Source organism: Haliotis asinina, chromosome 6 (assembly GCF_037392515.1).
Source record: "Haliotis asinina isolate JCU_RB_2024 chromosome 6, JCU_Hal_asi_v2, whole genome shotgun sequence".
Classification (NCBI taxonomy): Eukaryota; Metazoa; Mollusca; class Gastropoda; order Lepetellida; family Haliotidae; genus Haliotis; species Haliotis asinina.
In genome coordinates, this window is record NC_090285.1 from 59,716,479 (window position 1) to 59,743,543 (window position 27,065).

Genomic DNA, 27,065 nt, shown 5'->3' on the forward strand with positions numbered 1-27,065 from the left:
TTTCCAGCATAATAAAATGTTTATTAATTCAATGAACATTTATGTTTGTTTTCTCAGGATCCTTTTAAAACCATCCTCACATTACCCACAAATTATTCTGTTAATAGAGTACCACCTTGCTCTACCGAACAGCTTTGATTCTTAAGGTTAAAACCATTTAAAAGACAAATGGATAACCAGTGCTCATACTAGCACAAGTGGGATTAAAACCAATACCTTTGAATAATCACCGGGTTTATACATTTTTGTTATTGTTGTTAGTCCTGGCTTTTATGCATGTCTGTCAGACAAATATATGTATCTAGAATGGAGAATGCATGAAGCTTCATAAAAAGTTTCTTCCTGAAATTTGAAGATTATCAATAGAAAAACATCAAAAGTCATTAATGGGATGATGACATTATATGTTGTAATTAGTCAATATATTTATTATCATGTCTCACCTGGTGTTTATCAAAGAAACGTTTTTGGTTCGTCAGTTGATCCTGCATGTGTTCAAGGAAGGCACTGATTTCAGGATTCAAGTAAGGTATAAATTTCAAGATTCAAGGAGGTACTTCAGACAGATAAAGTGTAGTTGGCGGAGTGAGAATGGTGAAGTCCATACCACATCACTACTGTAGATAAGATATATGCACATTCATACATACATCTGATATCATATCATGCACGTGTATATAAAAATATTTCTTTAAAAAACGATGGGAAGAAATATCCATCCCTTATTGTATTTTACTTCAGTATATTTCAACTGATAGTCTTGGTCTGATATGGGCTAAAGTTCACACCATTACCTTCAGGGCTTGATTTAGTGCTTTGTTACTTGCACTGGTGCAACCCAATATTACAAAGTGCAACCTAGATATGAGTCAAACTTGAACGAAGTTTGACAGGTCTAACATAATAGGCATAAGTATATAAGCTGAACTTTGGAAATTGTGGCACCAAAACCTAGCTACAATGTATTTATAGGCACGCTATGGCTATGACAGCCCTTGTAAACAAACATAGTTTCTGTGTTCTGTGGTGTCATGGGTACTAAATCATGGAAACACGTTTATGTGCACTGAAACCCCTGACATCTTAACACACTAAATTGCAACTGGAATTTGGCTGGTACAACTAGGTTTTTATCTTAGGCTGCACCTGGTGCAAGCAGGTTAACATCTCTTAACACGTTAACTGCAACCACGAGTATACTTGTGCTATCAATTCTGGTCAATTTTGCTTCTACAAGTTATCTCTTAGTGGCAATAGTGGTTTTTAGAAACAAGTTCCACATGTTGGCAAACATTCACAAAAATCAATTGTCTGCTAGTAGTAACAAAGAACACCAGGAGCCATTTCTTTCTTGTGCTTGTTTTTGTAAAACTTGTTCAAAGTACCACCGGTGTAGCTATGAGATAACTCAAAGTGGCAAATTTGACAAGAATTGAGACTATGAGTACACTCATGATAGGCAGTCAACTGTTAAATCGAGCTGACATGGGTCTGATAGTATTGGCCAAACTGTGGCTCCATCCACACAACACCATTCCACAGACTGACATGGGTCTGAAAGTCTTGCAAAAGTAAATGTCTTATGTTTGAAATATCTGAAATAGTTCAGAATGAAAAAATGGTATATTTCCTTCTTTTCCCACTTTACAATGTTAATAATGTCAGAAGCAATATGACAAAACCATAACAAATGTAAAAAGTGAATACTGTCATGAGAAAACAAAAAGTAGAGAAAGACCCGTACAAAATCGTAACACAACCATCTCCTAAAAGTTTCATTTTGATTAAAACTGATTAAATATCTGAACTAGTTATTCCAAGTCAGAAAATATTTCACTATATTTAAAATAAAGTGGGCATTTATAACATCACAGGTGTCACAGGAGACTGTTAGGACTCAACCTCCTTTCACTGGCCCAAAAATGACAAGATGACATTTTGTTTGGAGAAGGATAATAATACTGTGATCTCATGGGCTCATGCAGGTTGATGGATGTGTGTTGTCCTGTGAAGCCTCAGACACGTCCTGGGGAGACCCAGCCACCAGGTCCTGCTTCCAGTACCTGAGCCACAGCTATAGTGTTCCGATCTTCATGCATGCCACCCACAATCTGAACCCCCATCGGCAACCCTCTCTTGTTGAGCCCTAGAGGACACTGGGTGACAGGCAGACCCAGGGCATTGAAGATAGCTGTGTAGGAGAAGTTGACTGGCGTTGAGAGAGGCTGACTGTGGAGCTGGGCACAGCATGGATGGGAGGGATAAAGGAGGATTCCTCCATCATCAAGCAACTCCCTCATTTCTTTCTCAAACTCTGTCAGCATCTTCAGGAATTGTGCATTGCTGCCCTCTAGCAATGGGGTGAAGCACTCTATGACAGCCAGCATGATGGCTGGAAGATTGTGCTTGGATCGCCCAATCAACCAGCGGAGCAACTCAACAAAGCCATTCACAGACCCGTTTTGTCCTGACATGAACTCACTGAATGTTGTTCCTTCAGATGATGTCATGCGGGCTGACCACATCTCAAGGCTGTACTTCATCCGCCTCAAATTTACTCTGGTCACTCGGACCCCCAGAGTGTGCTCCAGATAGTACACTGCCTGCAAGGGGATTAAATTCTTTAATCTGAAGCAATTCCATTTGACTGGAAGAAACCATACCACACACAGTCAACTCCTGACTTAGGGAGGTCTGAACTAAGTACTGGGAAATCTACTACATACAGCACATGTCTAATTCATCACACTGTCAAATCTGGTATAAAAGTTTAGTCCCACCATTTTACCATGATATTATGATCATTAAAACATTGTCTAACCAAAATGAACAAATACAATGAATACAATGTAACTAACCAATATCAGCATGTAGGTACCACATTATAAATTTTATTTTTTAATATTTTTTGAGCATGCAGTTCTTATCTGAGAGAAAACTGAAGATTCTAGGGAACATAAATCTCTTCCAGCTATAGTCATATACATGAACATGCTCAACTCACTTTCCTCTGTGCTGCCACAAGTTCTTGATCCACATTGCTCTGGAGCAAACCACCTCCATCATTCTCCATGGAGAAAAACCTCAGCGCCTTAAAGTCCACCTGCAAGATTCATAGTCTCAGTATGTGGAGGAAATAAACAGAAATATTAATGAGCAATAATGTTTCACACAGCCCCAGAAAAGCTGTGTATCCAGGTAAAATACATATAAACAATTTCGAAATACCCACTGAAAAATAATTCTTGCATACCAATTACCCACTTAAAATGTAAAATACACAAAAAGTTTAAAACATATATGTGTACGGAATGTATTTGTAAAATTTGCTTGCTTAATGAAAAAAACTTTGATTGCTATCAAGTTGTGCTGTTAGTATAGGACTAGTGTTGTACTGTCGGTATAGGACTAGTGTTGTACTGTCGGTATAGGACTAGTGTTGTACTGTGAGTATAGGACTAGTGTTGTACTGTCAGTATAGGACTAGTGTTGTACTGTCGGTATAGGACTAGTGTTGTACTGTCAGTATAGGACTAGTGTTGTACTGTCAGTATAGGACTATTTGTACTGTCAATATAGTATGAGTGATGTTTTATGACATCATTTCCATTATGTTTAAGTTGGTTTTGATTACTGCTAGACACATATTAGATGATCCTGCGCACTAAACGCATTTGTGACAAGAGAGGCGGTACAACGGATTGGGCGAGTACACTTGGCTGCTACAGGTAGCTTGACGATTATGCACGTGCAATACATGCTAACCGTGACATGAAATCAACACTGCTACTGATTAACACCTGTCTCGCTACTGTTTTACACCTGTCTCAATACTGTTAAAGAGATTTCAGTTGTAGTAAAAAATGTCCAACTTAGGAAAACATGGGCAAATAGTTCATTCTCAGGCAAGGGAGATAGCATACAATGTTATTTATTTTATTTACCCTTAGTTAAGACGAAGACAAATAGATGATTGGGGCATTGACAAGCATTTTAGATATTCAACAATTTTGTTAAAAAAAACCCCAGGAAAATGTCATTTACTTCGTGAAATGGATCGGTGGTCCTAAACATATTTGCTCAGTATATTGTGTTGATTCAATTCGTTGGGACTGTACCTGTTCCCCAAAAAAGTGTGCTATAACAATTCATGAGTGAAACGCATGGGGAAAATTAACTTCTCGATATTTATCAGACAACCTGTCTCCCTCTTGTTTCAAGTGGATCGTTCTGTGGGGCGTTCCCAAGTATGCAAATTGGGGTCATTTGTCAGGTCGTGGATCATCTTATATGTGTTTACCAGTACCTGTCCAATTTTGATATCTCTCTGTTATCTTTCGATGATTTGTTATATGGTTTTCACAATAGTTATGTTGGTTTTCATATTCCATGTGTCATAAATGTGGATTTGTGTAAATTAGGATGTTTCATTTGAATGCATAATAACCTGTGCATGTTGAGGCTTACATGGATTTATATAGCACTACCATATTACCCTCACCTACTGTATTTTAAATAAATATTCCCTTAGATGTGCAAGACTGCTTGATTGTGTGTTCGGGCGAATATAAAATTAAGGCTGCGGATTTGGGACTAATGTTGTACTGTCAGTATAGGACTAATGTTGTACTGTCAGTATAGGACTAATGTTGTACTGTCAGTATAGGACTAGTGTTGTACTGTCAGTATAGGACTAGTGTTGTACTGTGAGTATAGGACTAGTGTTGTACTGTCGGTATAGGACTAGTGTTGTACTGTGAGTATAGGACTAGTGTTGTACTGTCGGTATAGGACTAGTGTTGTACTGTCGGTATAGGACTAGTGTTGTACTGTCGGTATAGGACTAATGTTGTACTGTGAGTATAGGACTAGTGTTGTACTGTCAGTATAGGACTAGTGTTGTACTGTCAATATAGAATGAGTGATGTTTTATGACATCACTTCCATTATGTTTAAGTTGGTTTTGATTAGGTATGACATAAGGCAGTACATGCCTGCTTAGTAATCTTACACAATGTCATACACATAGCTGAGTAAAATCACTGAAATGAAGACATTTTTGCCCATCATGGACCTTTCACCAGTATTTATATGAAGGTCTTGGTCCAACACTAATGTTTCAAACTGTCATCAACATTCTCAAAGCAGTCTAGGTTCATATCTGGTGAAGTAAGAATATTGCTTGATAAAAGATTCTCACTTGTTTCTGTAGGTTGAGCTGTGGAGCATTGCCAGACATAATCTGCATCAGAGGTAGAAGATCAGCTGCATAGCGGCATAGTGGCCCAGTTACTAACAGATCTTCCTGACCTCCCGTGGCAGGGGGATGCTGGCCGCTGTTGTCAACAACACCTGCAAAACAACATGACAACATCAGAATCTAACTGAATATTTTCAACCCATGTCCACAAAATGTTTGGTGACATTCAGAAAATGGATATGTGTCCTTCACTGTCTACTGAAAACTGTCCACTGTTGTCAGCAACAACTAAGTACATGACACAACATTCCTAAAAACCAAAAAGATAAGGATACAACAATATTTTAACTCAACATCCAACAACATTTTTCTGGGAGACAGGGCGCTATTGTTGTGTTGGATAGAAGAGAGGCGAGGAATGGTGTTGGAGCTGTCACAGGTGGTGGTGTAAGTCTGTGCTTAAAGACCATGGTCATATCCTAAAAACAGATGGGTGTGGCCTCATTACCTTGTCAAAGCTGTCTTTCAATGTAAAGCAATGCAGTATTCAAATACATTCCACTGAATATCACAAAACTGACTTACCGGTCCATGACGAAATTAAGCCATTGTGCAAAGAAGTTTATCATGAATTCTCACAGTACAAGAGTCTGTGAAGAAGATGACATATCCGCTGGTCCCCGATTATTTAAAAGAACAAATCATCTCTAACAGTTATATAAAGTCCAAATCATTTCCATGGAAATCATGAAAAAAACATACATGTAAATGGAAAAGAACCTGTAAATAGCAAAAGGCTCCACTTCAATATCTGCCTGATTTGGAAATGAAGTTTACCCCTCCCTTTTGAGACAAAGTCCAAACCAGAAACAAGGATAAATTTTTTTTACAAAAATCTAATGATTGAGAAAAGCATCACTTTCAGATCTGCCTCAAACATCTGCCAAATTTGGCATGAAAATATTGAACATTTATTTTCGTTATGCTCTGGAATTTAAGCCCCGTCTCTTCAGGACTAAGTCCCAAACATTTCTATGGAAACTGAGAAAAATTAAAATGACAAAAATCTGTAATTAGCAAAAGACACCACCTAAGGTTATGTTTGTTACAATATATGTTGAAAAATATTGAATGGTTTTGTGTAATGCTCTGGAAACAAAATGGTTATGAACAGATGGACGAGGCATTGACTATATCCCCCCCCTCCCTCGCATTACATGTTGGGGGGATAAAAATGTATGCTTCATACGCAGCTGTTACCAGCCCTTTTATAATATTTTTTTACATTCATTTGAAATGGTGAGGTATGTATTTCCACATGACATGTAATACAATCCTTGCTGATGAAAGTTACACATCAATAATAAATAGCATATCATAATACTCAAGTCAGGACACAGCTGTACATTTCATTAACATGTCAGAGTACTGTGACAATAAAACACTACTGATGGTTCATTTACAAATTTAATCATTTTGGGGCAAATTTAAAAAGTGCCCCCTTTTATTGATTTGCATTGATTTCTCTATTAGGAACATGTTGACTAAAATCTTAAGAAAGTTTTGAAACATATACATTTTTTTATTCTGCATCCTATATAAAAAGCGATTTTTCTTTGTAAATGTAAAGTGTTTTGAGGATGTGTTTTGAGAAAACATTCTACTATGGCTCAGTTATCTTCAATCATTGTGATTCTTATGTGAATGTGACATCAAGACCCTTTGTACTTACCACAACTTCCTCTGTGTAAATGATACAATGAATAATGTAACTGAAATTTAAAGTAACATCTGTCACTCATATTCTGTATCTGATAAAGAGATCTTTTGGTAGCATATCTCATTCAAGTACAAATCCCAATTTTTTGACAAACCAAGACAAACTTTCCTCTCTGAAGGTTCAGCTCTGAACAATGAAGGGGTTTAGCTATGCCTGGGATCAACATCACCCAGGATAATCCCAACTGTACTGCACTTTGCTAGCCACTCCAAAAGCGAGCCCTAAAAGCATGAAGCTCACTGACTCAAGCTGATAGACGAGCCCCTAGAAAATACATCTACATGGCCTGTTAATGGAAGGATGCTGAAGCAGAGATCCCGGAAAAGCATGGAGTACCAAACTGTTTTACCAGCATTCTGGATGTTAGTGAGTCAAGAAATGAGGTATATATATTTTTTTTTATGGATGACAACTTCTAATTTATTGCATGGAGTGACATTTTGATGTAGATCAGCAATGTTTCGATGTGTTGTCATTCATAAAGTTGCATGCCACGTTTATGGAGTACCCACATAAGGTCTCATGACGGTGGTCTGAACTTGATCTCCACAAAATAATCTTCCAGTCTTTGTCACCAAAGCATACTTGCTTGAATAAAAGCTTCTAATTCTAGTTTCATTGATATGTCAGTCATGTTGTTTGTCTGACAAGAGCCCTGTGGCTGTCTGGCCTTCAAGACAAGCACCTTATCCTGGGATGATACATCTACACACACTGGGGTGGGAGAATGAACTCTGTATAAGAGATCCTTGATTAGATGTTCCATTAAAACAATAGAGTGGCAGGTCATGATAACATGTTATCAGGAACATTTGGATTGGATGCCGCTGATGACTACATAAGAGAACCATGTGCTTGAATTTGAGACCTTAACAGCCTTATAGTTGTTAGGCAAAAGTAGGATGGGGGATCCAGATATTGATTGTTGAACATATTTTGTTTTTGTTTTTTTTCAATTTGAAGTTTTATTCTCAGAGTAGACAGTATTCATTGCATCCACAGAGAATGGACACCAAGTTTTTTCAAACATGTGCTCTTTTTAAACAATGAAACATTTGCTTACACATCCATGTTGAACATTTCACATTGTGGATGATCATCACCTTGGTTGAGTTCATTGAGGGGACAAGGAAGATGGGAGAGTAGAAGAAGTTTCCCACACAGTCAGTGATTTCATTGGCTGAGGGTGCTACAGCTGTGCATGGATACAATTTCAGTACTTTCCCTACTGTCAGACTCAGACTCTGCTGGGATTGATATCAGCTCCAGGTTCTTTCTTGGCTCTTTACCAAACAGAGAGTCTCTCCCAGCCTTCTAGTTAGCCTTCAAGACAGTGACTGAGATCAATGTAAATAACTGCCCATCTTTGAATATTGTCAATGAAACCAAATCTTTGAGAACAGCGTCCAGTGGATATAGATTTCACTCAAATGGTGCCTTCTTCAGAAATGATGTGGTCTGAGCAAGGTGACTTAGACACCAGTCTAACAGTCATCCAGCCAGTGCCCTGATGAAAGCCTATATGCAGGGATGAGAATGGAAATTTTCATTTACAGCTGAAAACTAGTCGGGGGTCTGGGGGATTTTGGCATTTTACACACTAAATATGGCTTCTAAAATCAATATTAACACTGTATATATATTTAGACGCTTCAGAAACATGACCCTGGGGATGTAAAAAAACGCGGATTTCCGCGGATCCGCGGAAATTTCTCATCCCTGTATATGTATTGTATTTTCATGACTCACTTTGACTTTGACTCTAATGTCATTATGTATGAACTATGCATAAGAAAAAAGTAATAAAGAAACTGCTACTCAAAAAACATTCACTGGAAGTCCTGAAAGTCTATGAAGAAAATCTAGTGAATGATTCTTGAGATATCTTGCTGACAATCTTAGCATGCAGTTTAACATGCTGAAATCTTCAAGGCGTTGCTGTGACCTCAAAATTATGTGAAGGTCACAAAAATGGACCAGGCTCTGTGCCTTCCTGAGATGAAGTTTGGTGTCAAATATAAAAAAATACAGTGAATGGTTCATGAGGCAATTCACTGACATGCTTTGCAAGCCGATTAACATGCTGAAATCGTCAGTGTTGCTGTGACTTTCAGAATTATGTGAAGGTCATCAAAATCAACTGAGCACTGTGTCTTCACTACATGGAGCTTGGTGTCAAGTATGAAGTATCTTGAGAATTATGTGAAGGTCATCAAAATCAACTAAGCACTGTGTCTTCACTACATAGAGCTTGGTTCCAGGTATGAAGTATACAGTTCATACAGACTGACACTAGTGACAGAGCCTGATACGATGTTCCCCGCTTCACGCTGAACATGTGGTGGAGGGTAATAAACAGTAGCCAAGTTCCTGGTCTCAACACTGAGGATTTTATACACCATCAGGTAAATGTAAATGTCAAGTTTGCCTAACAGAAAGTACTTCCTCACTCACCTCTGGTGGGTTTGTGTCCAAACACACCATTGAAGAAAGCTGGCATTCGTATACTTCCCCCAATGTCAGATCCTACGCCTATGACTGAGGCTCCAGTGGACAAGATGCAGCCTTCCCCTCCTGCAACATGAAACATACATCTTGTACTTGGGGAAAAAAGTGACTCCAATCCATGTTTGCACCGTCCATGGTTTTACAATCTATGCTTGTGCAGTCCACAGTTATACAGCCTGTGTTTGACAGTCCATGGTTGTACAACCAATGTTTGTACAGTCCATGTTTGAACAAGTCCTTGGTTGCACAATCCATGTTTGCGCAGTCCATGGTTGTACAACCCTTATTTTTACAGTCAATGATTGTACAGTCCACAGTTGTACAATTCATGTTTGTGCAGTCAACGGTTGTACAACCCATGCTTGTACAGTCCATGATTGTACAACCAATATTTTTACAGTCCATGATTGTAAATCCATGTGTGTACAGTCCATGATTGTACAATCCATGCTTGTACAGTCTACAGTTGTACAATCCATGTTTGAACAGTCCACAGTTGTACAATCCATGTTTGGGCAGCCCACGGTTGTACAATCCATATATGAACAGTCCATGGTTGTACAACCCATACTTGTACTGTCCATGGTTGTACAATCCATACTTGTACAGTCTTCAGTTGTACAGTCCATGTTTGTTCCACCAATGTTGTATTTGTACCACTCAATCACAAAGCACAGATCCAAATAGTACACAGTGTCTAGTGTCAGAAATAAAGGGAGACTCACAGTAGTGAAGTCTAATGTAAGTGTGATTGGTATACTACCTCCATGTATAAAGATCATTTAGGTGCATGTAATCACAGAATAAATGATTCTGCATGGTTCTTTTAAACCCACTTGCACAGTTTTCTTCTCAAAATATGGCTTTCTTCACAAAAAGTTTATCTTGTAACTTTTTTTCACAATACTTGACTTATTGACTGGGTATTAATCTGGAGATACAGGCGATCAAAAGTGCATATTGTTCTAAAAATAATATATTCTTAACATTAAAACAGACTAAGTATAAGTTGTCCAAACCAGAGCTCCCTCTCTGTACAAACACAATATATACAGAAAAAAATGGACAGAGGAACAGCACTATGAATTTATAGTAATTTAATATCTTAAAAGCTTATTTTGTTGTATACATTGCTTGTTACTAACAGCACTTGATGCTGAATGGAAACAAATTTTAGAACACATATCCTTCATGTTTCCAACATAAGAACACATCACTAAAACACAACCCCTTTCACACGAATGCAGTACGTTCTGCGTGGGTCCCATACATACTCTAATCTAGTCATATTCAGGTGGAAATATCACTCTGAGATTGTACACAGTGGAAGTTATTAAAACCAGCAGCCATCCAATCTGGCCAGTTGTAAACACCAGCATAAAATCTGTGACTAGGAGATTTATCATCATTTGAAAGCTCTGCAATCTGGCAGCTGTTACTATTCTGGATCTCGGTGCCAAAATATGTGTATTGTGATATACAGTTGTTCGGTTGTGAGTGAACAAACCAAAATGTTTGATTTTTCTTAAAAGTCATATGCATCCAAAAATTGAAATATAATGAAAACACATTTATCACTTATTCATGACATATAATATACATTAGAAGCATGCAATCGCATTTCAAAAGTGCAATATTTTGTACTTGGTCTTACTTCCCCGAAACAAAGCCCTCGGGACACTGGGTCTGCACTCAAGTGTAAGAATGGCTTCCGATTGGCTGGTTCATTTGCTGATACTCAGAGGGCTCATTGTGTGTACAGAAAGATGATCTGTTTGAGGGCATTTTAGAGGTATGGCGAGTCACAAGATAGTAAGATTCTTAATGGATAACAACTTCTTTTTGTGTACTTGATGCATCGCTTCATTCATATACGGATTCATATACTGTTGTCAAACAAAATCATATACACTAAAAGAAGTTGTTATCCATGAAGAGTGTATATCGAGATGTTGCGTTTTGTAAATACATGTTCTCTGAATTTGCATTCAATCCAGTTAAAAATCTCAGTAGAGATGGTAAACTTCTGTGTGGCTAGTACTGTCATTCGTCCAAGTACAAAGCAGGACTTGAAACTGACAAGCGTTTGCACCAGTTTCCATCAGAATACTCAGATCCAGTCATCTGAGAAAAATGGATGTAGTTTGTTTGCAACCCACAGACATAAAAACATGTCATGTGTACAAGTATCACACCTGCCTAATTACATAATGTGGCAGAGACGGGGCGAGTCATAAATCAATTTATTTCCTTTATGTCGTATAGTCTCATAGGTGTTAAGTTCAAATTGCATGTGGTCAATGATTGCAGCTGTGTACTGCATGTTGTCTTTAGCAGACAGGCAGGCAGACATGTAGGTGTGAATAAACCAGACACTGAGCTTTCTCTGTGACAGAGACTGCTTACCACAATCAACAAGTTTTTTTTATGTTTTTTTTTTATTTACTTGTTTGTGCATATACTGCTCGCAACCTCTTACTCATAAGGGCATGCATGCTGTTTCAAGCTCTGCGAACCTATTCACTGCGCATGCGTTATGGGCGCAGCGCGGCACAGCAGCTGAAACCACTTTTTCCCCCAGCGCTGGGGAAAATTTAGAGAAACATCTGAACTCCGATTTCGAGGGCTTTTTTTTCATCATGTTTTTCTCAACTTTATGGATTGAATAGACATTTTTGATGATTTGTTTCCGTAAGTGCATACTGAGAGGTACCATAATCTGCAAAGTTGTGTTGCATGTGATCTTTAAATGGGTTGATATATCATGTTTCTGTTATTAAACGAATAAAAGTGAATATGAGCTCAGTTCAAATGGTAGGTAACTCAACAATCTGGCACAGTGTCTAAACTGGATTATTTCTTCAGTCTGGATGAGTGCCTGTTTAGAAAGCTCAGGCTGTTATGTGCACTGATTTTCAGTTGCTGTGAGATCTGCTGGGCAATACAGAGCTACTCTGATACCTAATGAAAAACTGTTCATTACTGTATCATTACTGTTGAAAATTTGTTCTGTTGGCATGTAGAGACTTCATTATAAAAACTCCAAAAGTAATGAAATGAGATTTTATATCAGTCTTCACTCAAAGGTGCATACAGTTATTGTCTACCTGAACTTCCTCCGACGATGTGACTGGTGCTGTAGGCATTGTTCGTTCTGCCGTACACATTGTTGGCTGACTCATACCACATGCAGAGTTCGCTGAGATTGGTAAGGACGAAGGGAATAGCTCCTGCTGCCTGAAGGTGCTTCACAACCGGAGCTGTTGATGTTGCCTTGTTATCTCTCCTTGACCACAGACCAGAGCTGTTGGGCATACCTGAACAATGCAGGATAACATGGACTCACTGGACACCAGTGTTAGCTTCATGAAACTGTTCTTAGTGTCTGACCTGTACTTGTGCTTGTACATGTCCACTGATAGACAAGAGTTGTATGCTTGGCCACCTTCCTACACTTACAACAAATGAAGATTGTTACATCATTACATTTCCCCCTTCTTTGAGTGTACAGTCAGGCCGCGTTATTCCGGACCCCGACAATCCGATTCCCGCGATATCCGAACAATAGCTAACTGTAACCAATCTTGTTTACTATGTAAACTCATTACCTGTTGATTCAGTAATCTGGTGCTTCACTCTCCGTATCCGAACGTTAATCAGCGGTAACAGATTAGCTAATTACACATAGTTTTGCTTCATTAATCCGGCGGTACATCAAAAAGGTTGGGATAATCCCTTCACCCCATGAGCCCCATTCAGTGGTAATTGTTAAGTGACACTTGCAAGTTGAAGATGTCGTTAGTTTGTGATTTTGATCAATTAGTAGGTCTCACTTTTGGTTAGTTGGAGTAATACCTGTCATGCATACTTCCTGTATAAAACACTCATCGTGTCAAAATGAGATCACCTGACGCTTGTCAGTCATAATGGCAAGTCCCGCCCCTAGGCGTAAAAGATGTGAAATTACTGCCGCACAAGAAAAAACAGAAAACCCTAAAGCCAATTTTGATCTTATGTGTAAACATTTTGGTCAAGAATTCGGACAGTCTATCGACAAGAGCACAATTTCGGACATCGGATATGTTTTGTGATTGGTATGATCATTTGACAGACAGATGCAATCACGTGGTTGACACGTGATCTCACTTCGTAACAATGCTGCCAGTCACAAGTATGCCAATGTCAAACTGACCAATGTGAAAGTTGATTTCTTGTTCCCAAACATCACATCGCACATTCAGCCAACTTGTATACGTTCGTATGTTTGTATTGCCATGTCAAAGGGAAGTAACCCTACTGTAGTTGTGTTCATAAAAGTTCGTTTCAGTAGTCCATACGTTTCACTATCCGAACGTTTTTGATGAAAAACAGACGTGTTCGGATTAACTCTGCCTGACTGTATATCCCAACATATCTACAATGTCTGAATTGTAAGTGACCTGCTTGTCCTGATATCTGATCTGTATGTGATACATTAAAGCCTAAACCTCTTGAAACAGTCAGTGAACAGCCTTATATCCCCCTTTACCTCCCATCCCAATAGTGATAGTGGTAGTAGTGGTAGTGGTGGTGGTAGTGGTAGTGGAACTGGCAGTGGTAGTGGTGGTGGTAGTGGTGGTGGTAGTGGTAGTGGTAGTGGTGGTGGTGGTAGTGGTGGTGGTAGTGGTGGTGGTGGTGGTGGTAGTAGTGGTACTGGCAGTGGTAGTGGTGGTGGTGGTAGTGGTAGTGGTGGTAGTGGTAGTAGTGGTGGTGGTGGTACTGGCAGTGGTGGTGGTGGTGGTGGTGGTGGTAGTGGTGGTAGTGGTGGTGGTGGTGGTGGTAGTGGTAGTGGTAGTGGTGGTGGTACTGGCAGTGGTAGTGGTGGTGGTGGTGGTGGTAGTGGTGGTGGTAGTGGTGGTAGTGGTACTGGCAGTGGTAGTGGTGGTGGTAGTGGTAGTGGTAGTGGTAGTGGTAGTGGTAGTGGTAGTGGTGGTGGTGGTGGTGGTGGTAGTGGTAGTGGTAGTGGTGGTGGTACTGGCAGTGGTAGTGGTGGTGGTGGTGGTGGTAGTGGTGGTGGTAGTGATAGTGGTACTGGCAGTGGTGGTAGTGGTAGAGGTGGTGGTAGTGGTAGTGGTAGTGGTAGTGGTGGTGGTGGTGGTGGTAGTGGTAGTGGTAGTGGTGGTGGTACTGGCAGTGGTAGTGGTGGTGGTGGTGCTGGTGGTAGTGGTGGTGGTAGTAGTGGTGGTAGTGGTGGTGGTGGTAGTGATGGTGGTAGTGGTGGTGGTGGTAGTGGTGGTGGTGGTGGTAGTGGTGGTGGTAGTGGTAGTGATAGTGGTACTGGCAGTGGTGGTGGTGGTAGTGGTAGTGGTAGTGGTGGTGGTAGTGGTAGTGGTTGTAGTAGTGGTAGTGGTAGTGGAAGTGGTAGTGTTGGTAGTAGTGATAGTGGTAGTGGAAGTGGTAATGGTAGTAGTAGTGGTAGTAGTATTAGTGGTAGTGGTAGTAGTGGTAGCAGCAGTAGTAGTAGCGATAGTAGTGGTAGTGGTTGTTGTTACATCATTACTAATCATTCTTAATAATTAGTTACTGTCATTAGTCCCTTTCCAAGACTTTCTTTGGTACCATCAAATTCTTCCAGTACACAATATCTTCGTTAATTAACTTTAACCCCCTGGATGCCACAGGGACATAGATGTCCCTCCTCTTCACCCCTCACTTTGAAGTCTAATAAAATTCTAAATATACCGCGCACATATATATACTTCACAGTTTTGAATTCTGCGGAAAATTCCCTTTTTCGTGATACCATCCAGTATTATCTCAGACCAAGCTAAAGTGCTTAATATTGCCTTTCAAAATAGGCTTCATTGTAAATGTCGCCATTTTTCACAAGATACAAAATCGCGATTCAAAGCGTTATTTGCTGTATGTTTTGAAATGTGAAAATCGGACAATTGCTGGGAGTATTGAATTTCAAAAATACTATAGTAATGATCACTCATATCAAGTTTTCACGTAACCAGTAATGATAATTCTGAAACGTCGCCAATGAACCCAGAATCGGTTGGGATGTTTACGAAAATACACTTACACGAACGCCGAAGTGCGCTTTCCACCATATTGAATAGTGTTTACAAAATCACGTTTCGAGAAGGCCAGTGTTGAAACGCCAATTACATCACGTATGTTTCATATTCGGCTGTGACAAATGCATCATTGCATTCCCCACACATCTTAGAATCAAATTACAAATGGTCTTTGTCACCAATACCAACTGTCTTGATAAAATGAAAAAAAAGATACATGATATGAAAACGTATGCTGTGCTCGACACACAGCGCTTGTTTGAAATGTAAGCAAAGAAAAAATCTGATTTTACACTGCGTAGCATTTTAGGAAAATTTCCAACATCCAGCCGTGTAATGATTGCTTACAATGGCTCAATACGCTTAGAATACTCAAGGGAACAGCATCGTAGCAAGAAATAGCAAATTAAATAGAGATACAATGCAATCCTTAGATAATTCAGAAGAAACTGTCAAACTTTTAGTGCAGCGTGACGCCATGACTGACGCAAAATCACGCAGAACGACAACAGTACTTATACTCATTTCTGGCTTCTTCCATCATTTACAATGTAAACGATAAAAACATATAACAATACACAGATAGTCAGAATAATTCTGATTACTTACATCTCACATTTATGTACAAAACATCCTTGAATGAAGGAAAAAGTCCTGGCAAAATCCTGTGTACCCTTGTCAGCGAAACCGCCATTTTGAAAGAAATCGGTCATCGGTAGTGATGTCACACGTCAACATTGTTGACATATTAGACAATTTCTTTGGGGTGAAGGTCGGTTGAACACAATGCCCATACCATTCCGATTTCACTTTCAGTATTGTCATGTATATTTTGCGTATCGTTCAGATATTTTTTCATGAAACTGATTTCAGTATCTACATATATCCATGTTCAACAACATATCCTATGTGGATATAAGGTATGCGTTTTTATTCTTTGAAAGGTTCTGATTGTTTGAATAATATTTACATGGGGTATTGACTCAGTAAGTGTACTATACCACATTTCAAGCCTCTACACAAGTGTTGGAAGATCACACGTAGCCATTACTGCAACATGTACTTTAGTTCCGGTGATATACAATATTCAATCGTTGGGATAAATATTGCAGTTTCATATGAACAGGTTAATAAACAGCGATTTAATTCCAACTTATACGTAAAACTGATAATATTAATGAAAATGATTTGTACATTTCATGAAATATAGAGGCCCACATATTTAAAGGAACTGTCTTGTTCATCGTATTGGTTTGTGTCGTTTATATAGACAAAACAATTATGAATATTGATTGACCAGGTGAGAGTTTGTCAAAAACGTTTTATGATTCATTATGATTTTTTTTCAATAATAAAGTCAATTCTAATTCGATTAAAATATATCTGATGGCAGAATATCTAACTCAAACAATATTTATACGCAAATTGTTAAAAATGTATAAACCAGGTCGTGTCTTAATTTGGACAAGCCTTACGTCCATATTCTAATACTTCTGTACTGAAAAAGCGATCTCTTCGTACCTTTCTTTGCATACTTATGAAGTGAAATAATTTCATAATCATAAGAAGAAAAGTACATTTTCCAAATGAACATTCAGTGAATATTCAAATGTTGTGAAATTTTCATTTACGCTAAATTAATGCTAGACAGGTATGAAGTAAATATGTAGTAGATATGTAGTAAAACCGTGTAATTGTTGATATATTCAGGACACTATTTCAGTGGTAAAACCACTCATTTTATATTTTTTTCGCTAAAAAGTGTTGAATTCTGACACAGAAGCCGAGATCTTTTACACATTGAGTGGAAATTAGATTGGATATATACACTAATCAGCAACCAAAGTCGTCTTTTTCCGACGTCACAAAGTGCACAAAACATGCCGTGACGTCAACTAAAATGTCGCATTATTTTCGGTTATTTCATTACATTTGAAAATGTGGCTGCTACTCCGTTACTAATGATGCAAAATTAATAAAAATACATCCACACAAAGAGGAGAATATGGGAATCTAAGAACTAAATTCTGTGTCTGATAGGGACATCCAAATCGCTATTACCTGCTTTTTGATGTAGTACATTGGCATCTTTTATTACAAATTTTGAAATTACCAAAAGGTATCCTCTCACATTGGGGAACTTTGTATTGGAATCGTTTGGTTCAATGTGAACAAAAAATCACGAAAATATACTGTCCGTATCCATGGCAAATTCTCTCCATGTGATCTCAGTTGTGTTTACCTAATCTAAACCATATCGGAGTTATGCCCCTTTATCTTTATACGTGCATGACCTCTCTGTCGATGTTTGACGTCATAGTAGAAAATCGATTTTTGACATTTATTGCGGGTCATTTTGTATTTTGTGTGTATGATGTTATGCATTAGCACATACATCCATTTCATATACACTTATGTCGTTCAGACATCAAGCTGTATTTTTTTCGCTCACACTTTCCGTAAAGATGCCAAATTAAAAAAAATCGTAACAGAGTGCTTTTATTGGTGCACGATAAAAAACTGAGAAATTTACTGTTTTTGAACACACACAAAAGTTTTGGACAACTTTTAGCAGTGTCTATTTCTCAAACCCCTGAGGTAGCCGCAGTTATATTTATACAAAGGGATAGGAAATTAAATATTCTACATTTGTGTGCAATTTTATAGCCGTATGCATATCCAGGACCACGCGAGAGCAAATCTCGCACAACGTTCACTTTTCAAACCTTACGAAAATGTGCGCCTGAAAAAAAACTCGGCATCCAGGGGGTTAAGCAATCCATCAACCAAACATTGACATATCTGACAAAATATCAAATGATATTTCCAACTGGTAGGTGCCAGAAGATACTTAAACAAATTACTTCAGAACCCTTGTGTGTCCCTTTTATTGACAAACTGACCACTAGTATCTGAATGTACATTCTCACAATCATGTAGAATCACAAGGTCCTCGTTTATGTCACTTCAGAGGAATTACCATTCCCCCAAGTAAAGTGAATCCATAAAAATTAGATTACTTGGTCAATGCACTTTCCCAGTACATTGACCCTTCCTAACTTGACTTAAAATGTTCCTTAAATATTTGTAGCTGTAGTGGTAGTGGTAGTGGTAGTGGTAGTCCTATCAGTAGTTAATGGTAGTGTTAGTGTTAGTGGTAGTGGTAGTAGTAGTGATAATGGTAGTTAATGTTAGTGTTAGTGTTAGTGGTAGTAGTAGTGATAATGGTAGTTAATGGTAGTGTTAGTGGTAATGATAGTAAAGGTAGTGGTAGTGGTAGAAGTAGTGGTAGTTGAAGCAACAGCAGCAGCAGCATTAGCAGTTATGGTAGTAGTATGCATGAATATGAAGTGTTCAGTCTTCATCAGCAGATGTGTGGTGAGATCTGAAGGCTTACCTTTCACTTGAACTATTACATATGAATATGAAGTGTTCAGTCTTCATCAGCAGATGTGTGGTGAGATCCGAACGCTTACCTTTTACTTCAAATGATTCTTTGACAGACAGTGGCACTCCCAACAATGGTAGGTTCTTGATAGAACTGTCATCCTTTGCCAGGTGCTTGTCAACATTTGCCGCTGCCAACATGGCTTCCGAGAACCTATCCACAACTACTGCATTGACCACTGGGTTGACCTCCCTCACTCGCTTTATGAATCTTTGCATCACCTCAACAGCAGTCAGCTACACCATAAACAACATGAATACATGACATGTTCCAAAACTTTGTGTCACTTAACATTTGAAAAAAAAATACTTGTGCTTGCATGTGATCCCTTATCTCTTTCCCTCAGTATATATAGATAAAACATGTTTACACAAGCAAGGTGGAAGACTGTAAAAAGATAACATAATCATGAAGCCACACAGTGTGTGTGCGTGCGTGCGTGCGTGCGTGCGTGCGTGCGTGCGAGAGAGAGAGATAAAGCTGAAAGTCATATACTTTCCAGTATCAATCACGTTTCGTTCTCTATCTTGTAGTTAGTAAGGAAACAACACCATGTAGCACCATACATAGGCAAATCTTTACATTATAGTCATAAAACCAGTCGAAGTAAACTTAGTCTCAGTGTATTTCGTTACACTTCACCACTGAGTCTAACAAAACCTAGTAGAAGGTCGCGTCAGGTAACCTTTGAGCGACCAATGACCGTCCAATCAAATGTGAGACGGTTAAATAGAATTAACCAATCAGACAACAGCTACTATTTAGGGATCAGAGGGACTTTCAAAATATTCAGGTCATTGACATAGATCTCTCCACACACCAAAATCTGCATATGACACAGTTATTTGGCATATAGGGTTTGGGGTTTCTGTTGACATGGTTACCATTAGCTAATATTTCCACAAGATGACATCCTTGAATATTGCCAAAAAACACTATTTTCAGTGAATGTTTACTCGCCGTTGTAATGGTTGTATGCATGCCCAGTGTATAATCCGGAAGTAAGCGTGCGCTAAATAGCATTAGGAATCGTTCAGGTGTGAACCTTTTCGAGATAAAAAGTTGAAAAGGTATGTGCGAATGTCCACTTTCGCGATTTGGTAAGCTGTGTCCTGATTGGTCAATCTCAAATGTTACCTGACGTGACCTCCCATAAGGTTTTGTTAGACTCAGTAGTGGAGAGTAACGAAAAGTACTGAGGATGCGTTTACTTAGACTGGTCATAAAATGGGAATGAGTTAATGGGAGGGAAGTTTTCTTCATCATCACTGCTGATCAGTGGGGCATCCAAAATGAAGCATTTGCTTCTTGAATGGAGCATTGCAATCAGGGCACATTTTTACACCATTATCAAGCTAAAAGAGTTTTAAGAACTTCTAGCTGGAAAACAGTGTAAGAATCAACATTAAAACATCACTCTATGCAATAAACAAGTCTATTATATGTTTCATTCTGAACTTTTCCGTCATGTCCAATTCCCCAGTTATGACTACAATGCTAAGAGGAGTGAGATTAGTTTAAGCTGCACTCAGCAACATTCCAGCTATACGGTGGCAGTCTGTAAATATCAAGTCTGGACCAGGTAATCCAATGATCAACAACATGAGCATCAGTCTACGTAATTTATCAACCAAGACAGCGAGCCTGACCCTCTCATCCCCTAGATCGCTTCTTACAATAGGCATGGGTTACTGAAGATCAATCGTCACCTGGATGTTCACGGTTGATTCATGCATTGACTGAGGTTTGAGGCCACTACCATTCACATTCATACCTTTTTTGTTCGGATACGATCTGCAATCTCCACGGCACTCAAGAGCAGCACTTCATCAGTGACTGGTGAGACAGTTGTAGACGGGTACCACCATGTCAGTATCATAAGAACAGGCTGAAGGAACATCTGGAGAAGAAGGAACACGCATCTCACTGCCTGTCGAAGCAGTCTCACTCCTGGCTGCATTCTGTAGCTGAAACATCAAAGACCATCATTATATAACATGGTCTTCATCACACAACCAACAACATCATTGAATAACACTGAATACATCAAACAACAAGCAGGATCAATGTATAACACTGTCTTCATCTAACAACAAGCATCACCATTGTAAAACACTGTCCTCATCATTGAGTGAGTATGGTTTTATGCCACTTTTAGCCATATTCCAGCAGTATCATAAGGACACACGAAATGGACATCACGTATTTTACCCACATGAGGAGCCAAACCTGGATCTTCAGCATGACATGCCAAAGCTTTATCCATTAGGTTACTCCACTGTCCCACTTCATCACAGTGTTACAGAATGATGATGTTGGTTGTGCAGTGGAGATGATCATCATTGTATGACACTGTTTTCAACACACAACCAACATCATCATTTTTAATACTGTCTACATTACACAACAAACATCATCATTGTATAATGATAATTTGTACTATGATTTTTTGGTTGGTTTTACGAGAACTGGGAGGTTCGTAGGAAAATATGACAAGTATGGAAAGTAGAGTCAAGGGAAGCTTGTTTTAGGATTGCTTCCACAAGTTGAAGAAGGCGGATGAAAGCATGTATAACTGAAATTAACTGTTTTTGTAGCTGATGTTTTAGTTAAGATGACAGAAAGCTGCACATACAACCAGAAAGGGGACATAACTTTGCCACGCTTGGCACCAGTTCATGAGTACTGCACTTTACCAATGCACTTTTTCAGATTAATTATCGCTGATAGAAATTGAACCATTAAGGAGTGGAAATGGTGCCCAACCCTAACCCCAAACCTAAGGATCGTAATGGGTGACTAACCCTAACCCCAAACCCTAACCCCAAACCTTAACCCTAAAGATCATAAGGGGGAACAAAGCCCTACCCCCAAACCCCATCCCTAGGGTTTGTAAAGTGTGCCAATCCCTAACCCCCAACTCTAGGAATCGTAAAGGGTTGTTTACCTCTGTAGGAGAAATCAATGGAGTGTGAGACAATAAGCAATACAGCGAGACAGGAGGGGCAATAAAGTGAGCTAACTGCTCTGTGACAAATATCAAAACTGAAACTGAATACATTTACCATGTCTACATATAACAGAAATAAAAAAAATGACATTATACTACTTAAAGAAGGAAATAAGAAATCATATTCAAAATGTACATTCCGATAGTGAAATCATTTATGTGTACAGTCAGACTGTTTAATCAGTCAATTCGTGAAATGATTCAAACTTTCGGTCAGTTCAAGAAATGACTGAAATCTCTAGTCATTTCATAAAATTACACTGCAAATTGGCCCTGGGAGATACACGACCTGACAGAAATGGTTGTTTGTTGGTAATACTGTTTCTTGTATCTCTTTCTGATTTTTTTATTTTTTTTGCTATGACAACATCCTTATTAGCTTAATCTTACAATGAGTTCACAGGGAGTGGACTCTGAAGCAGCATACCTATCACAACATCAACATATGTCATCTCATATTTGGGATATCACTTTCTCAGTAAAGTACAAATTCTAGTACTTTTTTGGTTAAGTCCCATCCGGGATTCGAACCCGCACCCTCAGAGTCAGGCACCTAATCACAAGCACACAAAGTCAGCCGTCTAGCCCGCTCAGCCACCATGACTTCCTTTTACTGAGAAAGTGAAATCCCAAATATAACATATGTTGCATTTGACCAATTTCTAAATGGCATCTTGTAATCACTGTCACAACATCCTTATCTGCTGCCCTTTCAGTTCGCTTCTCAGGGATTAATTCTTTCCCAGAGAAGATTCAAGTGGCAAGCATAAGCAGTTATGAAAACATCTCCTGCAACACCTCCTGAATCATACAAAATGTACCAAACACTGCCACCAACAGACATTCGCAGTCAACTTTCAGTTTGGATAACAGTAGTGAGCAACGGTTTCTTACTGAACTGTAAGAGAGATAAGTCAAGTGCCCCAAGTACATGATTCCCAGAGAAGAATACTTCACTTTGGAAGAAGAGGTCAGGCAGGCTGGTGAATCAACCAGTAAAAACAGTGAGTACTACCTTCCGTCGAAGTATGAGGTCCTGCAGTGCAGTGACGTCTACAAGTTGATAATCAGGCGCCAGATCCCAGGTGATACACTTGTGTACTTCATGAGCATTGAAGATACCTTTGATGTCATAAGGAGAGTGCATGTGGCTATAGGACACAGCAGTCAAGATCAAATGACGAAACAGCTGAGTATTAATTATGTCAAAACCTTACGTGACAGAGTTGAGTTTCTGAAATCACTGTGCCTAGAGTGCCGGAAAAAGAGAAAGAGACAGATGACCAAGGGCATGGTAGTCAAACCTCTTTGTTGGTTTCACATTAATTTCAGAGCGTGTAAAAATATCTACTGGTCAATTCTGCTTTGGACGTACGTTTACTGACAGCGTAAACACAAGCTAAAGAAAACGAAAAATCAAACCAAATACATAGTTTTATGTCTTTTACAACTTATTTTTATACAGGTATGTACAAAAGACCGGGAGTAGAGAAATAAATAGCTTCAATAAGTTCTTGTATCAACACATCTCGCCACCACCGTTCTTCCCGCACATCTCCTTCTAACAACTATCAAAACACACATTTCTGATGCAGCTGCAACCAAAATAGCACATCAATAACTGAAAAGCATATGTAAATTGATATATTTAGTCAGCTATGAACAGTTGTCACTCGTAAATAATTATTATTTAATCACTTTGTTTTGAGTGTATTTACACTATCGGTATGCGTACGTCCAAAGCGGAATTGACAAGTAGATATTTTTACAGCTCTGCGCATGCACACAGTGTCTGAAATTAATGTGAAACCAACGAATTCTTACTAGTGAATGTGCCAATCCCTATACTTGAATGTGGTAGAGGTGATCTGCGCAATATATTGGGTGTGATAAAGGACAGAAACGAAAATAACATGAACATAATTGCTACCAAGGGTGGTATTCTCAGAGGGCACTACTCCCATATTTCCATGTCATCCATATCTGGTGGGCAGGGTTTTGTCAAATGTGACTGTTCAGGACTTAAAAGTTGACAGACATATTGGGCCAAACTGAGATGTAAGAGTCCTTGCCATAACAGCTTAAAGGGGCACTGATGCGGAGCATTTTCCGTGGACTGGTGTAAACTTTTGTTATTGTTTTTCTCCCGTGAGTACCCGGATGATATCCCAGAATTCGTGACTGGTTCGTGACCTCTGCTGCGCAGTCCGTAAGCGCAATTGATAGTTTAATTATAGACAGATCAACTGAGGTGAAGTCAATTGTACTTCATTACAAATGTATTATGAAAACAAATGAAACACTTAGAAGGTTAATCATCTGCCAGTGGTAGAAATGGTAAAAAACTATTAGGACGGAAAAATAACGAAGCCAATGTACGTCTCTATATTTTGTCTCATAACCCTAATTAGTTTATTGTCATATTTGTATGATTCTGAAAATTAATAAAAGAACACACGATTTGCTTATACTCATAGTAAATTTCTAACATAACAGCAACATTTATACATTGTATAGATTGCCAATGTGGATCCTATTTCACACACATACGCGATCTAGTGTGTGTTTTCTGTCATATAGATTCTGCTGAATGCTACAACAAATAAATTAAAACAAAATGCAAATAATGAACGTAAAACAGACTAATTTTACAGCAACAGTGTCAGGCTACTACCTTGTTCAGGAATGTATCCATCAATATCCACGTAAAAGAAATCGTATTCCATTCATCTGCAGCTGGTAAATAATCCTGCTCTGTGTCGCGTGTCTTACAACTGTCTCATTTGCGAAAAAGTAACACATCGTTTCACGTCTTTCGTTGGTGAACTAGATAAACCTCTCATTGGTCTCCCAAGATAGCACACCTGGCAACTAATTGTATGATGTCCACTATTCTAAGTAATTTAGTTGACCAATATTGAGCAATCAATCAATCAACGCAAGGGTGGTTAATTCTTTGAAGGGAGGATGTTGTTTTTGCACTCACACTTTACGACAGGGTGTAGTCATCTACACACACTGCCTTTTGACAAATCCGCTAGAAGAACAAAAGTAATTAATCAATCAGTGTGTTATCGGTTAATCCTTTGATCGATGTTTGTTTTTGTAACTCAGGTGATAAACCCTCTTGCATCACTTACATGCACATATTACATAACATACAATACATTTGCCATTACAGACCTTAATTTATAATGTTGAGTATTTACTCCAGACAGGAGAAATGCCAAATGGGAACCTTTGTTGAGTAACCGAAGTGGTGTTGCTACTAATTATACCTGTTATAAATTCATGAATTGACCATCAAGAGAATGATGACAAATAACACGTGTAGGTTTACACCATCAAACGCGAGTTACAGCAAGGAAGATGTAATCTCTGTGTCGCATGCAGCCTGAAAACACTTATGGGCCGAAACTGTTTTGAGGATACCAACGGAATTTCGTTACATAAGGAATACACACAGGCATTTGCTGTGTACTTTGGTAAATAAGTGAAATAAGTTTTTTTGTACGTAAGACAATTTTCAGATTTCTCTACCAAAGCCAAGGTCATCGTTTTTTTGTTTACGAATTCAAATAAATCAACTGTGTGTTTTATTATCATAAATAATAAACCATTGTAGCTACCATAGCTACCAAAATTTACGTATGCTATTTGCTATCACAGCTCAACCAACACTCAAAACTACCTAAATATACAGCTTTGCAATCTTCCGTACTGAAACAAATGGCTTGCTACGTGCCTGTAGACATCATATTTTCATGTAACATGATTAAATATCGAGGTTAAAAACACAGAAATAGGATCAAATTGGATCAGTAAGTATACCATCCAAGCATCCGAAAAGAACTACACTGCTGGGATATATGGTTACGATCAGACAGGGAATACCATGGATATTTTTAAACAAATGGCATGTGATGGGCATCCGGCCTCCTGACTGTTTAAGTGAAGAAATTTTGCTAATATGGACAGGAGCCCAGTTCCTTAGTCCGTCACGGTCGAAGGAGTGGGCACTGACCAATTTGCGGTCTGCTTTCGTAATTAGACCGTTGGCGAGAAGCATTATTCGCTCCGCATCAGTGCCCCTTTAAAGTGTTGTAACAAGTAATAAGGTATGTGCCAAGACCTGCCCTTCTGTGTATGGGCGTTTAACAATGATTGTTATCTGATTACACGTATATGAAATAAAAAATGTAATATGCATATTTTGTCTTGTCATATATGAAGTATCAGCCACGAATAACTATTGCAAGCAGGTAGTGTAACTCCCGGGGCCAATTTTCAGTCATTTCATGAAATGACTGACCAAAACAATCATTTTACGAACCGACTGATAACACGCTGTAACCCAGTCTAACTGTAACTGTTAGCGGCAAGATTATTTAACTCAAGTACCAAATATATACAGAATTGCTCACTGTAGGTCACTGCTGTATACAGTGACAAATAACCAGTAAGGAAAGTAATGTCAAGACACTGTAGATTGTTGTATCCCATTGTTATGGTGGCTCCCGCTGTCTTGGGTGTGATCTACCTACCCTAAACACGACTGAATAACAGGATCGAAGAAGCACGTGAGACCTAAGAAGCGACAGCCACACTGTGGACAGCCTGTAACAGTTATCGCTATAGTAACCTGTGTCCGATAAACTGCATTGTTACAAACACCTTACACAGACAACGAGAAAAGCGTAGTCACCTGATCAGCAGTCACGGAAGTGTATACTGATAAAGCTCCGCACACCATTCAACTTTAGTTTTTATGAAACAGGTACGCTGATGTTTCACTGCAAAGAGCCTTCGCGTTGACAAACGGCGATTGGAACGAGATCAATTTGCTGCTCTTGAAAACTTGTTTCACTGGGAAGCATGCACAAATAAATGTCGCTGCGATGTCAAATTTCATGTCTCTACATATCCAAATATACCAGAAAAGGGCTCGCGATTCGTGTTTATAAATAGTATAGCGGAATTCCGATTAATAATAAAAATAGTAACCCTGCAGGTTCGCGCACTTAGCTTCGCTCGTAGGTCTAGAGGAATTGACTGTG

At 38.9% G+C, this 27,065-nt stretch overlaps 1 protein-coding gene across 2 annotated transcripts; it reads right to left on the reverse strand.

Annotated features, from left to right (window-relative positions):
* LOC137286321 (fatty-acid amide hydrolase 2-like) lies at positions 1 to 27,058 on the reverse strand. 2 transcript variants are annotated; one of them, XM_067818106.1, is made up of 8 exons: positions 26,714 to 27,058; positions 20,773 to 20,965; positions 19,027 to 19,234; positions 12,596 to 12,805; positions 9,435 to 9,554; positions 5,201 to 5,352; positions 3,005 to 3,103; positions 1 to 2,603 (listed from the first exon to the last, which is right to left on the reverse strand). In XM_067818106.1, the coding sequence occupies exons 2-8, from the start codon at positions 20,956 to 20,958 to the stop codon at positions 2,016 to 2,018; spliced, it is 1,563 nt and encodes a 520-aa protein (XP_067674207.1). In that variant the 5' UTR covers positions 20,959 to 20,965; positions 26,714 to 27,058; the 3' UTR covers positions 1 to 2,015. The 2 variants fall into 2 exon arrangements, with proteins under 2 accessions (XP_067674207.1, XP_067674208.1); XM_067818107.1 differs by having other exon boundaries at positions 26,553 to 26,718.
* Between the last annotated feature and the right edge of the window lie 7 nt (positions 27,059 to 27,065).